Source organism: Myotis daubentonii, chromosome 3, assembly GCF_963259705.1.
Source record: "Myotis daubentonii chromosome 3, mMyoDau2.1, whole genome shotgun sequence".
NCBI classification, from domain to species: Eukaryota; Metazoa; Chordata; class Mammalia; order Chiroptera; family Vespertilionidae; genus Myotis; species Myotis daubentonii.
Genome location: NC_081842.1, coordinates 173,391,106 through 173,406,983, shown reverse-complemented (window position 1 = coordinate 173,406,983; position 15,878 = coordinate 173,391,106). Strand labels below are relative to the sequence as shown.

Here is a 15,878-nt window from a genome sequence, read left to right as displayed (position 1 = left end):
CCCTGTCTGATCAATCAGAAAACAAGTCCTTCCTCTTCCACCAAATTCAGTGACAGTCCCTTGCTGGGAAACCAAGAAGTGATTCACACCAAGAACCCAGGCCCTCCGTCCTGGTCGCTTGGCTGCCCTTCCTTACAAGAACAGGGGGTGTCTCTGGTAGACACCTCCGAGCACCTCGATCACTCCTACTGTAGCCTCAGAAACAACTGCGCTCCCCTTTCTTTGAGGTATGTCCCCTATGAAGGGAATGATCTGACACGTGGTGGGGGAACAACAGCAACAAAAAACAATAGTCAAGGGATCTGGCATCCAGGTGGACCTGCCATTCAAATCCCTCCTTGACCTTGACTTTCAACACTTCTCCAAGTCTGTTTTCTCATACATACAATGGGGCACTTGAGTGGGACCCCTAAGTGTCCGTTCAGTTCTCACATTAGAAAAGGTAATGATTCCACCTGCAGTGAATCGTGACAGGTTCCCAGAGCCTACAAAAGAGCAGCCAAGTTCCTCACCCCTCCTGTCCATCTTACTCCTTGAGCTTCCCATGGCTCCCACTCCCTGTAGGATAAAGTCCCAGCTCCTTGTATGGCACTCGAGGCCACCCACAATCCTAAGTGTCTCCCCCCTGTCTCCCTTCCCTTCTTCTAACTCCACCAAGCGCATCAGCCTCCAGCTCCCCTCCGCAGCCGGCTTTGCCTGCCACTCTGCCCTGCACATGCTCTGCTGGAAAGGCCCTTCCCCAACTGGCAAGCTCCTGCTCATCGGCCAACATGCGGCTCAAGATCCACTTCCTCCGTGCAGCCCTCCATTTCCTGTGACTCAAGGGCTTTGACCATCACTTCTTTATAAGCCCAGGGACTGATACATGTGTGTGTTAATTAAAACACATGCTCTATCCTGCAGTGGCCTCATTTCCCTGCAACATATTCTGTATTAGACAGGAAACCCTTGGAGAGGAGGGACCAGGTGTGAGACATTTCTGAGTCTTTGCATCTAACAATTCTTGGCCCACAGAAGGTGTGTTGAGTTCATTTCTAAGATAAACCACTGACAAGGGCATCTCAAGACATTTTATCTTAATGAAGAAAGAAGTTTCTGCTTGTGAATCCTAAGAGGCCTCTTTCTGCAGCTTAGGGATGTGGAGAAAAGTCTGTGTTTTTTCTATAGAAAATGCTCCACTTGAGGAACGGGATTTGAGTTGGGGATAGACATGTAAGAAAATGCAAAGTAAAACATTTAGAAACTGTGGGGAGGGGCCCTCTTCAAAGAGCAGCCTTCTGGTGGGTCTGGGTCTGGGAGCGTCAGTGAAGGGCAGGGCAGGGCAGGGGCGCGGGGACCGACCTCGGGGCTTGGGCTGGCAGCAGCGCTTCAACACGAAGCTGATGTTGTCCGTGCGCAGGATCTGCTTCTTGAGGTGGCTCATGAGCTCCCCCAGGCTGGGGAAGCCGCGGTCCGAGCCGTGCAGACTGTAGCGACCCTTCTGCACCTCGATCTGAAAGTTCTTGAACTGTTTCTGGCCACCCAGTACCTGCCAATCAGGAAAATGAGCAGAAACGATGTTTTAAGAGTTGGGCATATGTACCATGGGGAAGGAAGGAGGAAGCTGGTGAAGGGTGTACAGGAGCTCAGTGTTACCTCTGTCACACTTCTGTATCTCAAACAATTTATAATTAAAAATTAATTTATAAACAAGGAAGCAAAACAGTACATGTGAGAGTGATAAAAGGGGGTCGAGGAGAAGGCACTGATAGGGGAGCTAACACTCGGGGGGCAGTGTAACAGCAGCGATCCCGCGACAGCGGCCCTGGCCTTCTCCGCACCTGCAGGGTGACATGCATGGGAACACCAACCTCTCAGAACTTTCAGAACGGCTGCTACGATTATACGACGTGGCGGATATAGAAAACTTAGTAAGCACTTCATGAAGGTTAACCAATATTATTATGCATGAGACAGTAACTGCTGTATCAAATCTATCCAGGAACTCCCTCAAACTGAGGCCTTCCAGGCTACTGTCCATCTGAGGAGAACCACCCGGGGAGGAGGCAGTCAGCTGTCTGGTCCAGTTTCAGGGTTCCACGTGTCACGGAGGAAGTAGAAGCACAAGTCTTCCTTCTTGGGCATTTTTGGTTCAAAGGGAACTATTTCAGTGGTTAAGAATGAAAGATGGGAAATTCTACTTATGCTGTGAATTAGGACAAAATATTTAAAATCTCGATGCCTCAGCCTCTACGAAGGGATTACCACCCCCTCACAGGGCTAGGTGAGGCTTACAGGAGAACGCCCGGGGAAGGTGCTCAGCAGTGTCCAGTGAGCTAAAACAAACAGTACTCATATCTGCGATCCCTGTTTCCCCGAGGTAAGGTGGCGTGACGTGTGCCATGTCACTGAATCACTGACATTCTTGGTACAGGCTGATGCTACTTAGAAGGAGGTTGTGCTGTCTCATGCACCCAGCCAGGTTAAAATATTAAACTTCCTCCAAAGACTCATGACTACAGAAGACAGGCTTCCTGCCAAGACAACAAGCCAGACAAGTTCTCAGCTACTGCGCCTGACTCAGCGTGAGGCCTTGCTGAACAGAAACTCCCCCGGCAGGCAGTGGCCCCCAGAGGCAAGGCCAGGACACCTGGCAGCACCAGGTACCTGCTGCCAGTTCCTCCTCCCACGCCCCATCCAGTCCCCAGGGTCCTCGGGACTTTTCCTCTGTGTCTGAGGTCTTCAATATGCTGACGTGCTGCTTCCATCCCACAGGCCCCACCCCAGTTCTCCTAGTTCATATTTTTTTTAAATATGTTTTTATTGATTTTTCACAGAGAGGAAGGGAGAGCGATAGTGAGTTAGAAACATCGATCAGCCGCCTCCTGCACATCTCCTACTGGGGATGTGCCCGCAACCCAGGTACATGCCCTTGGCCGGAATCGAACCCGGGACCTTTCAGTCCGCAGGCCGACGCTCTATCCATTGAGCCAAACCGGCTTCGGCATCCTAGTTCAGATTAAACCCAATCAACACTCGTGTATTTACTTGGACTAATTCTGTAAAGTGCATTGTCTTTTAAAACAATTAAATGAATAACAAAGACATCTGTGGTCTGGTGGGATCAACTCAACAATTCTGCGTTTTCAAGTCAACAAATCTCCACTTGTCAAAACACGGGCTAGGAGCCTGTCTGTTCAAACGTCTGCAGCTACCATCTGCAGGAACGGTGTCAGGCCAAGCGCCCAGGTGCCCTCCTTGGCACTGACTGGACCAGGGAATGCCACAAACGCACACAGCTCTGGGCCTGTGCTGACCTGGGCACTGAGTATAAAATAAACCACTCTACGTAATTACACTAAACTTGGCGAGTGTTGGTGTGAACTGGTTTTCTGGTCATGTTCCACTTTCCAGAGCCACAGTGGACCCTGCCGTGGGTCCCTTGAGGGAAGAGAGAAGAGGGAAGGTCATGGGGCCTGGCTGCTGGGGAGCAGTCTCCTTTTGGAGAACTGCCAGGGGTTTTCTCAGAGACCCAAACTTTCCTACCCCCACCACCACCCCAAGAGCAGTCCTCTCCACAGCAGCTCCCGGACCAGGCTGTGTCCCCTGGGGCCATAAGGCTTGACCCAAGCCAGTGTCTCGACTGACCTCCGGCTTTTCAAAGCAGGTGACGGTCATGAGGATGTTGTCAAAGTCCGTGCAGCTCCATCGCAGCACATACATGCCCTCCTCGCTTCCTTCTTGCCGCAGTTTATTGATGGCATACTCTGTGCTGGAGGGGGGGAGACAAAGGGAGAAAGAGCTCACCGAACAGGAGCACTCTGAACCCTTCCCTGCGCTGCCTCAAGTCTTACAGCTTCATCACGTTACCTGTCCTCAAGTCCACTCAGGTTGACACGTGAGTCAAGCAGAGAGGCTGAGGAGCCCTGAAACAGATCATCTGAGTGTCCAAGGTCCAGAGGGGACTCGGCATGCTGCCCAAGGCCCTGAGCCTGCTCTTCCCCACTGCCCCATACATGCTGTCTCCAGCGCTAGCCTGAAGAGCACCCCAAGCTGGTGATGGGAGCTGCCCCTGATGCAGTGGTAGAGGGTCCCTCCCCACCATCCCCAGGCGGCACACTAGAATTAGGAGCTCAGGAAGGCGCAATTTCAGGGTTATTCTGTTCATTGCTGTACCCCAATGACCAAAGCACCCCTGGGCTCATAGTAGCTGCTCAATAAGTGAGTGAATAATTGAATAAAGAAATCAGTGAAGATTAAAAAAAAATGTTAGGGGGAACATGCCTCTCTTGAACTCCTTTGTATTCCCAGGACTGATCAGCCCTGGCACTCAGAGAGCAGTGAAGAACTGCTAAATAAATACATATATGAGGTTACTATACCTAGTACATGGTACTTGCTAAGTACTGATAAAAGAGGGTTGATACGGTCAGCACATGTGAGAAAAGCAGAGACTAACTGCTCCCTGGTCTGACACCTTCATACCTGATCCCTCACATGAGAGGCCCTCTCTCCGCTTTAAGACCTGGCAAATCATTGTTAATTCTTCAGATTTTAATCTGATTGGAATGCTGCCTACTCTGAGAAGGCCTTTTAGGCACAAGTTTCAGGTCCCCTACCCCCCAGGATATCTAACATTTATTCAGTCAATAAGCACTTACTATAAAGGCCCACGATGTGCCAGGCCCTGCTATGGGGACTGAGAAAAAGCAATGAGCAGAGTAGACAGTGCCCTGCCTTTGTGTAGCTCATATTCGAAATGGCGAAAGTGGGCGACAGGAAATGAATGGACACGGAAATAAACATTGTATGTCAAGAGGAAATGCCTCTGAAGAAAAATAAAGCAGAGTGAAGGAGACAGGAAGTGTGGGGTGCAGAGGGGGAAGAGGGATTCTTATCTCATAGAACAGGGAAGAGTGATCAGGGAAGACTCCACCGATAAGCTGTATTTGAGGAACACCTGAAGGAAGTGCTACGATATAGATTCTGGAGGAAGGGCATTCGAGGCCAAGGGAAAAGCAAGTGCCAGGGCCCTGAGTCTCACTGGTTGGGATATTTGAAGGACGTGCTTCACTATAATGCTCAGCCCCTTGAATCCACTGTGTGTCTATTTCCCTGGGAGCCTCTCTAGGCCAGGGTTCACCCACTAACAAACTACCTGTCCACAGGTAACTAGGACAGGGAAGAAGGTGGGAACCATGCCACACGGAGGGCAGCTAAAGAGACACTTCCCCAAATATATTTATCTGGAAAGAGAGACTGAGAAGAGACACAGCAGGTCTGCTACCCCCCAGGATATCTAAACTGATGTCCTCTGCCTGAGGGGCCATCATGTGTGAGAGGAAGTAAACTGAATCCCCGTTGCTTCCAACGGCAGAAGTCCAATGAGCAGGCAGAAGTTAGTGACAGGCAAATTCGATTCCAGACCAGAAAGGCATGCGTGTCTGTATTTGTCAGAGCTGGAATCCACTGACTGCTTGTGCCGTACTAAGTGCCCCATCACAGCTATCTGGACACAGGCTACTAGTTTGGAGATGCAGGAGCGACGGGAGTCCAGCAAGGCCCCTCCCAGCTCTAAGGCGCGGTCGCCCTGTCGTTTATCGGACACTTTACAACAAGCTGACTCGGGATTCCATTACTTACTACTCTGTCTGATGTTGAGACCTGTTCCTTCTTTCTTAAATCATCCACACTGTTTGGCACTGCAAACGATTAGGAAGTGTAGACTTCTTGGTCAGCTGGGAAGAAGTGAGGGGTTAAACTACGAGGAGACCCCAGTGAGGGTAGAGGTGAGGAGCTGCTGCAAGGACCAAGATGAGAGAGGACAGGAAGGCCTGACCAACGGACAATAGAGATGGACAAGGAGCACCGGGTCAGCACTAAACAATATGCTCAACTGGCCCCAACCTAAGCAGCTGATGACACCTGCGTCTGAGGAGGCCACACTCCCCATCACTACAATGTGGGTTCTTTTCACACCAGAGGCAACTGTAACGGTGAGAAAACCAACCAGATTGGGCCGTGACAGCCATTCTGTATGTTGTGGACAATCAATGGAGGAGCCACATCGGTGCAGAGGTAATGATGGGCGTCTGCTGTGAGCCGAAAGTAGCCGTCTACCAGGGACACAAAGGACAAGGCCTCCTCGTGGGAAGAGAGCTTCAGTTCCTGTAAAGAGAGAGAAGAAATGCCCATGTTATATTATCTGCCTACCATCTTAAGCAGCTAACTCTATAGGGAGGTACACAGGGAGAAGATATTTAAAACATAATGGAGAATGCATGACCCCAGGTGGCACACTAGAATAGGACATTTATATAGGATTTTGACCATTTGCCACTTTCTCAGCTATTATCTAAAAACTATCAGATGAGGTACAGTGTGTGTGTGTGAGGAAGGGAGGGAGGGAAGCTGTGGAAGGCAGACCTGTGAAGAAGCTGCCGCCTGGTTACAGGTGGAAAGCAAGCCAGAATCAAGGTGGCAGAGGCATAAGAATGGAGACGGGAGAGCACAGTGCATGTAAGTGCTCGTCTTGGCACTAAGCAAGGACGGACTCAGTAGGCATTACACCTGTTTTACAGAAAAGAAAGAGCACAGATGGTTGACCTCATGCCAGATCACTTTCCACAGAACTGAAAAAAGGAGAGGCTGGTGAGAGAGAAAAACAGACCAGTGAAGGGGAAGGTGGTGGATAAAAGCAACAAAACAGGATGGAGGGAAGGGGTCCTAGTCACAGTGAGCTGTAATGCCAGGGGAGGGTGCTGTGGGGTGTGAGCCAGGGAGGCCAAGAGAATGCAGGGCCACCATAGGGATGGCAATTCAGGAAGGAGACTGTGCTACATGTGCTTTCTTTCAGGTGTAAACTGGCATCCACCTGCAGATCCCCAAGGAGCAAATTCAGGGTGGTCTGGTTTGGGTAACCTTTCATCCAGTCATATGAGAGAGACCACGGAAGCACTTACATTCCCGAAGAGGGGAAGTCTGAATGTAAATGGGAGACGTCTAGGATATGGAGAGAGAAGAGACGAATCAAGATTTATAACATGCTAGCATCATGCTTTTCTGAAAGAAGAGCTTGGAAACCCCTTGGCTGTGAAGGGACGGAGGAGTGAAATAAAGAAGAGAAAGCACTGCACAGTGTTCCCCACAGGTTTTGGAGCAAGCTCATCTGGATTCAAATCACAGTATTTCCACTTGCTATTATGTCTAAGCACATGTAATCATTTTTATAGGTCAAAGACTGTCAAATATTGGCAATTTCAAATGGTTTAGTCTAGTCGCTGTGTGACCATGGTAAGCTACTTAACCTTTTTGTGCCTCAGTTTTCTCCTCTGTAAAATGGGGATAATAATATACCCACCTTATAGGGTCAATAGGAAAATTGAAAGAGTTGACATTTGTAAAGTGTTTAGAATAGGAGGTGTCTGGCATGTAGTAAGAGCTAGTGTTTGTACAAGAAAATAAAGTAATGGGAAGATCAAGTATTTATTTCTTCCTCACTTCCTCCTGCTCCCTACACAGCACTAGTGTGGCCCAGTCTCCGGCCCAGGTGGTCAGAGTGAGCTCTAACTTAAATGACAGGTATACCACTGGGTACCAGGCTTGACTGTCAGCCAGGACGGGGCAGGCTCACGAAAACTGTACCAGCTGGCTGCTGCTCCTCTGCCATGCTTCGGCAGGGTCTGGCCGCACTGAAGAGTCAGACCACCGATGTGCCAACCTCCCCCCTCCTCACAGCAGTCTCTGGGCAAGAGAATGCCTTGGAAACCAAGCAGCCCAGGCGGAGCTGCCACTCTCTCACCCTGTGTCCTGCACACATTTCCACACCTCTCCACAAGTCTCAGACTCCCACTGGAGATGGAGCCAAAATTCCTGCATCTAAGGTTCTTGTGAGGACTACACAAGACAATGGAGACACAGCATACAACACAGACCAATAGTTATAATGTGCTGGATAAATAACACTTATTTTTATTTTCTCCTTGCGTTTTCCATCTGCCCACTAACATCTATCTGGACACTTCTACTGTACTTCATTTTTTACTATGGCTTCCTGATGAAATTAATGTTTATTGTTTTAAAAAGGGTGGGAATAAGAAAATTAAAGTCACTCAGAATCCCACTATAAATAATCAGTGTTAATATTTGATTATTTTTCTAAGATCACGTATAGGTATATACATACCTTTTCAACGTTTTTTTGAAAAAAACTGGTACCATTCTATTGATTATTTTATATTCTGCTCTTTTCCATTTAGAAAGTTATTTTTCCAAAGTATTAAAAAATCCAGCAATTTATATAATATCCTATTACTTAGGTGAATTATGATTTATTTTCTCATTCTTTTATGATTATATATTTAGATTATTTTCAGTATTTTGTTGCTGTAAATGCTCTTGGGATAAACATTCTCACTCACAGATCAGTGCCTGCATCTCACTGTTTCTGCAGACAGATCCCTAGGCACCTGAATAAAGGGGCATATAAATATTTTCTTTTTTTGGTTAATCCTCCCCTGAGGATATTTTTTCCACTAATTTTTAGAACAAGTGGAAGGGAGGATGGAAGGAAAGAGAGGGAGAGGGAGGCAGGGGGAAGAGAGAGAGAGAGAGAGATCCATGTGAGAGACAATGACTGGCTGCCTCCCGCACACACCATGACCAGAGCCGGGGATCAAACCTGCCACCCAGATACATGCCCTTGATCAGGAATCAAACCCACGTCCCTTCGGTATGTGGGCTAAAGCTCTAACCATTGAGCACACCAGCCAGAGCATCAATATTTTCTAGAGTTTCAATATATGTAGCCAACTGCCTTCCAAAAGGTATATCAAAAAGACAAGTTATATCCTTGGCTGGGTGGCTCAATCAGTTGGAAAGTCATCCCATACACCAAAACGTTTTGGGTTAGATTCCTGGTCAAGGTATATACCTAGGTTGAGGGTTCTATCCCTGGTCATGGATCATATGGGAGGCAACTGATTGATGTTTTTCTCTCACATCAATGTTTCTTTTGATCGCAAAAAAAAAAAAAAAAAAATCAATAAAAATATATCCTCAGGTGAGGATTAAATAAATAAAAATAAAGTTGCTCTACATGTAAAAGGGTGACCATCTGTCCTAAACCATATCGCCAGATTCTTTCCCAGCACTGAGTATTTGCCAAATTTTAGGCAAAACATGGTATTTCTCTGGTGTTGACTACCTTCATTTGTGAGTGCACCCTGCCTCCCCAGCATGTTCTCTCCACATGTTGTCAGCGGTGACATCCCTGACACAAACATGTATATTTTGGTAGGGTTCCCACTTCCCCTGCCAAACTGGCCTGCCTGTCTAGAGCATGTCCTCAAGTGATACCAGGAGAGAGGAAGTGAGACTGAGCACCGCTTCCTCTGTCCGACAGTCACTTGGGTGTGCCTGCCACTATGATGAGGATGGCCACGGAGACCACAGCCACCAGCCCTACATCTGCTAAAGTGCAAAGTGGGGCTTCCCACCAGCCCTCTCACTCTGCAGAGGCTGAGCAGGAGCCCTGGGGTGAGGGTGGGAGAAGCCCTGACTTTCACACATCTTTCTCTTCTAATCCACTAATTTGGTAAAATAAATACTGCTGCTGAAATATCTTTGAGAGGGCAGTGAATGCTGAAACAGATATGCATTTATAAGACCAAACAAAGGCACTGGAATGTACAGGTGTAACAACTGACATTCTATCAGTGTCAGCATTAGGGACTTTTTGGATTAAATAAGACAGTCATCAGGTTTTCCCTTTGGGACAAGAACTCTGAAAAGCATGTGCTGCATAACTGTCCTCAACAAAGCCCTCTCGCCACCAGACCCAGACTGAATAGCTTCAGGTGCAAACTTACCATCTTTTTGTTGTCCTGCTTGTTAATGCTGACCACAGACTCCTTTATTACAATGTGAGTGATTTCAGGGAAGTACGAAAAATTGTTCCACTCTTCTCGGATTTTGTTTTTCTCCTCATCCTTCTTGTGTTTATTTTCCAGTTTTTTCCGTTTCAATTTATTTTTTTCCTTTTCAACAGGAACCACCTGACAGTGTGCATAAAAGTGACAGAGTTGAGTGGGCTTTCTCATTTTCTATTGGAAGAAGGTCACTGCTTCTAGGAAACCAGTGCAGAGCCTATGTCCAGGGAGAAGCCAGCATGCCTGGATTTCAGAGGAATTGGGAGAGGGCACCGTGGGCTTAAGATCGCAGTTTTGGGTCCTATCAGGGAATATTGGACTTTTACATCTAGAGGAGACCTTAATGAGCACAATGACTTAACTCCTTACATAATCTATGATGTACAAGTAAACTCAGAAAGGCAAATAACTGCGCACTAGACACACATCTACAATCAGGTCCCCTTAGTCCTGCAATCGTATGTTCAACAAATGCAGAGAACATGCTTTTTCCAACTATGGACAGAACATGCGTGTTCTCGCTCTCAAATCTATCACTGTCTCAGCTTTACAATATTCTTGTGAAAATTTTCAAAAGAAGGTATAAATGTCTGAATAATCTAGGGGGTAATACACGTCTGCACAAGTTTAAATATTTTGTGCAGCATGAGTCTTGAAGGCTAGAGATCTGGGTTAAGATCCTGCCTTTGCCAGTTACTTCACTAGTTAGTTCATCTCTTTGTGCCTCCATTTCCCTAACCATAAAGCAGAGATCCTATACATCTTCACAAGGTTCTTTGAGAATTAGATAAGTTCCTGTTAACACAGTACCTACTACACAGAAAGCACTCAGTGTTAGGATTGTTAATTAAGCAAGACAATAAAACTAGAGAATATACATCCCACCTTTAATATTATTTATAATAATGATGGTAGCAACTATAATAATTAACTGAACATTTATTATATGCCAGGCTCTGTGCTAAATGACATTTAGTTCTCACAACAACCCTACCAGGTACATATACTTTAATGGTAAGCATGTAGCTGATACAGGTGAAGTAACCCTTGGCCATGTAACTACAAATAGTGAAGCTAGGATTTGAACCAGTTCCATTTAGGTTTAAAACCCATGCTTTGAAACCACTCTGCTCTATTGCCTCATTTAACAAATACTTCATAAAAAAGCTTCAAATTAAAAAATCAATTATCCTATTTCATGGAGTCAGAGGCCCAAGTTCAATTTTTAGCATAATCACTTATTAGTTATGACCTTGGACAAGTTTCTTAACATCTCTGTATCTCTGTGTGTTCATCTATAAAACAGAGATAATGGCAGTATTCCCTTCCAAGGTTTTTGTTTTTATAAGGAATAAATGAGTTAATACATGTAAAATGCTTTGAAAAGTACTCTTGGTACATGGTAAACACCCAGGAAATATCTGCTATTAAAATACTACATATTATATGTTATTATATTTCTCTATTTCCCTGTAATAGCCAATAAATGTTTATTTAGACTTACTGCAACATGGACGCAATAAAAGATGAATGATAGCCCTGGCCGGTGTGACTCAGTTGGTTGGTTGGGACCTCTGCACTTAAGAGGTCGCCAGTTTGATTCCTGGTCAGATCACAGGCCAGGGTTGTGGCTCCATATCCAGTAAGGGCCGTGCAGAAGGCAGCCAATCGATACATCACTCTCACATCAATGTTTCTCATTCTCTCCCCCTTTCCTCTCTCTTTAAAAATCAATTAAAAATTCTTAAAAAGGAAAAAAAAGGATGAATGACATGGGTCTCCTGCCCAAACAAACTCAGCTGACGGGTGATGGGCATGCAAACAGGTAACTCCAATGGGATTTACATCTGGATGCTCTGTTTTGGTCAGCCACCTATCACCACTTACATTTGGTTTCTGCCTCCATTGGATTCCAAGATTTCCAGTCACCATCACTTCATAGTAGAGAACATTTCCACTGTCATTCGGTTTAAACCAATTCATCTCATTTTCCGAAGAAATCAGTAACATGGAAGTCTCAAATATTTCAGCACCATAATGTTTTGTCAAAGTTTCCAAGGTCGCCAGGTATTTCACCTTCAGGTCATGCGTGGACACGCTGCTGTCACAAATGGTCTTGTTGTTAAATTCCTTTAGGAAATCCTTGAAGACATTATTTATCCGCATCCTGGTAAGAAGGTTCCTCTGTCTGATGGACTTATTCAATGTTTCTGGAATATATCGCTTGTAGCTAAAAGAAAGTAGAAAAATCATCTTTTTTTGTTTTTCACAAAGAGGTTAGCAGAGAATAGTTTACAAACAAACCTAAGTCTATAAATCTTCCTTCCACGTGTTGTCAGATGAGAAAGAAGGATCTACTCCCAGATCATTGACGGAGTGAGCACCGAGGAGGACAGTCATTAGGAGGTAGACAGGTCCAAAGGGACTGAGAGAGAATAGAAAAGTACATATTCCACAGATTTTATTGCGATGGGAATTCCTGTGAGTACCATCAAATTGACTTAGCTATGCTCTTGCTTGCTAGTGCCATTGTCCTGTGCATACTGGTACTCACATAAACATACTAAGATACAGCATTGGTTCGAAAGTGGTCTGAAAGGTGTCAAGAGTGATAATTGGTGCTTTCTATGTTTTACTTGCATGTCTGTTTTATAATTTTCCTATGAAGACCACATATTGTTTTTTATTAGAAATGAAAAAATATATATATGCTAGTATCCCAGTGCATGGATTCATGCACATTAAAAGGCAATTAATTAGAAGAAAAAAATTTTTTAAATTCATATTTCTTTATTGATTTCAGAGAGGAAGGGAGAGGGAGAGAGAGAGAGAAACACCAATGATGAGAGAGAATCATTGATCGGCTGCCTCCTGAACGCCCCCTGCTGGGGATCGAGCCTGCAACCCAGGCATGTGCCCCTGGCTGAAATCGAACCTGGGACCCTTCAGTCCGTAGGCCAATGCTCTATCCACTGAGCCAAACCAGCCAGGGCTAGAAGAAATATTTTAATATCGCTATTCACGTCTTGCTAATGAAAAGAAAATTGGATTCTTTCGAGTCTCCTATCTACCTACTCCTGGACTTCTGCAAGGATCAAATGAAACGAGGCACAGGAAAATGCTTCACAAACATTTGGTTAAAGTGTAAAATGTCTGCACCTGGCTATAAAGCAAGTCGAGTCCCTAGGCCAGTGGTTGGCAAACTGCGGCTCGCGAGCCACATGCGGCTCTTTGGCCCCTTGAGTGTGGCTCTTCCACAAAATACCACGTGCGGGTGCGCATGTACAGCGCGATTGAAACTTCATGGCCCATGCACAGAAGTCGGTATTTTGTGGAAGAACCGCACTAAGGGGCCAAAGAGCCGCATGTGGCTCGCGAGCCGCAGTTTGCCAACCACTGCCCTGGGCTGAAGAAATTCCAAGGAGGCTAGTCACTAGGGAGAGCAAGCCTGGCATTGCTATGTGACATCATTACCCGGCGCCCACAGCCACCATTTCTGGGCTGGGCTGGGCTGTGGGCCGCACTTTGCATGATGGGGTCTCAGCAGCGTTGGCTGTGATTTGGCGGGGTGTCGCTCTGGAGTGGTGGCAGGGCCTGGTCCCACTTGGGGGAAGCCGAGTGTTGGTTTGTCAGTGCCAGGTCCACGGTGCCATTTATTTTTAAAGGGCCAGTGCGTGTCATGGCAGCTCCTGCATTGAGCGTCTGCCCCCTGGTGGTCAGTGTGAGTCATAGCTACTGGTCTGACAGACACTTAGCCTTTTACATATACAGATAAGCTAATTAAATACAAAAGTGTATGCCATGTGATTATCATTCAGCAGGGGGTCAAAGAGAAAGAATCTATGACTGACAGAATCTCAAACTGCTAGACCAGCAGCCAGCTTTATCGAGAATGGAATACCCGTGAAGGAAAGAACAAGTCCCCGGGGCCAAGCAGGTGGGAAGCCTGTCACTCTGGGCCTGAGGCAGTACCTGGCACAGGTAACCCCTGCTGTGTGAACGGCTTCAAAACAGTGGAAATTGTGCCGCTGGGAGTTTATCCCCAACAAATACCATAACTTTTTAAGGGTAACGTAATGGAGGGGAAGATTAAAGGAGAGTTGTCAGCCTCTTGAAAAAATAAAGAGGAGGTGCCCAGAGCAAAATCCACAGAAAAAAATAGTAGGAACAGAGCATGTATCTCATCAGTGCCTGTATTACTGAGGAGCAGTCGTGATCTGCTCCAGACTCCGTCAAGGACAGAGGAGATACAAAGAGATGCAAAAAATAACCTTTTGAGAAAATGCATGCCACCTATCACAAACAGTGCAGCTACATATCATTTCCTCTTCAAAATGAGATTGTATTCACTTATGACATCACAATAGCTCATTGGAAAAAAGATTATATTTCGTAGATGTGTGGAAATTAAAATTACACAGACTGAATATTACTTCACAAAGACTTGATCGCAACTGGCATACAATTTCCTTAAAATACAGCTGACCATCCTTCATATCAGAATAAACAGCTCCCTAGTGAACTCTAGTTCAGGTTAGGGATGGTAGTGGCTACCTGGAGACTATACTGAGAAGGATTTTAAGATGGGTCCAGCACAAAAGGAGAAAGTGCAATCATAGATGGCAATGCCCACCATGGGCAGAGAGGGAAGGGGAGGGTATGTGGGCCACTAATTTGATTGGCATTCTTGGCCCAGGACATTCACCCTCGTACACATTTCTGAGGTCATCAGCCAACATTTAAAATCAGGACACAATCATAATTGTGCTACCTTTTATAGATATTCTAAAAACATTTGTACTCTACGGATCAGCCAGAAGTTGGCAGAAGTTAAACTGAGATGCTTGAGAACATATAAAAATAACACCATCCCCACAATCCATTCTTTGCCAGGAGAAAGATTACCTGATGTCCTTGGGGAGTTCTGGCAACTGCATCTTCTTGATCATGGCGTAGTGTGAGATGGCCAGCACGGCCATGCCCAGGCACTCGTTCTCAATGTCGTGCCCATCCTGCTCAGTCTTGGGGTCTCGGATGGGAGCCAGGCATTTGACCAAATCATACTGTCCCTTTGGAGCAGAGGTAAGAAGAAATGAACCACACTTAAGTTTCAAGCATAAATCCATGCTTCTAATCTTGAGAGGAAGGTTCTCCACACAGGGAAGTGCTACCCAGAGAAGCAGCACAGCAATGAAACTAGTAAGTCCGATAGTTTGCAACACACAACAAATGCTGGCTAGGGCGCGGAGAAAAGGGAACCCTTGTGCACTGTTGGTGGGAATGCAGACTGAGGCAACCATTGTGGAAAACAGTATGGCGTTTTCTCAAAAAATTAAATATAGCACTTCTGTTTGACCCAGCGAACCCACTTTTGGTAATATATCCTATGAATCCTGAAACACCAATCAGAAAGAATATATGCACCCCTATGTTCACTGCAGCATTATTTACAATAGCCAAGACTGGAAACAGCCCAAGTGCCAATAGATAAAAACGTTGATGAGTGGATAAAAACGTTGTGATACATTCACATAATAAAATCCTATGTGGCTGTTAAAAAGAAGGAACTCTGACCCCGTTGCAACAGCATAGATGGACCTGGAGATTATAATGCTAAGGGAAATAGCCACAGAAAGACAAATATCAAATAATCTCACTAATATGTGGAATCTAATGAACAAAATAAACTGATGATCAAAACGGAACCAGAAGCATGGATATATGGAAGAGACTGGCAATTGCCAGAGACGAGGGGAGGAGAGTTGACGGGATAAAAAAGATGAAGGGATTAGCTAAAGAATATACATGCATACCCCAGGGACACAGACAATAGTGTGGTAAAAGCCAAGGGAATGGGTGGAGGGCAAAGGGTGGAAGGGGTGGTGGTGGTGACACATGCAACGTCAACATTAACATTTTTAATTAAAAAACAACAAAAACAAAACATTGATAGTTTGTCTGACACCAAAG

The 15,878-nt window shown here is 45.8% G+C and overlaps 1 protein-coding gene across 3 annotated transcripts in view; it reads right to left on the bottom strand.

The window, feature by feature from the left end:
- The window catches only part of JAK1 (Janus kinase 1), a 133,801-nt gene that overhangs the window by 21,464 nt on the left and 96,459 nt on the right, over nucleotides 1-15,878 (bottom strand). For all 3 annotated transcript variants that reach the window (XR_009451961.1, XM_059689288.1, XM_059689287.1), the window contains 6 exons: nucleotides 14,814-14,977; nucleotides 11,796-12,138; nucleotides 9,849-10,034; nucleotides 5,990-6,147; nucleotides 3,628-3,751; nucleotides 1,342-1,528 (listed from right to left, as the gene is read on the bottom strand). Coding sequence is in view for 2 of the 3 variants with exons in the window: in XM_059689288.1 (XP_059545271.1) it covers nucleotides 1,342-1,528; nucleotides 3,628-3,751; nucleotides 5,990-6,147; nucleotides 9,849-10,034; nucleotides 11,796-12,138; nucleotides 14,814-14,977 (1,162 nt within the window). In the remaining variant the exon portion in view is untranslated. The remainder of the gene's footprint in view (nucleotides 1-1,341; nucleotides 1,529-3,627; nucleotides 3,752-5,989; nucleotides 6,148-9,848; nucleotides 10,035-11,795; nucleotides 12,139-14,813; nucleotides 14,978-15,878) is intronic.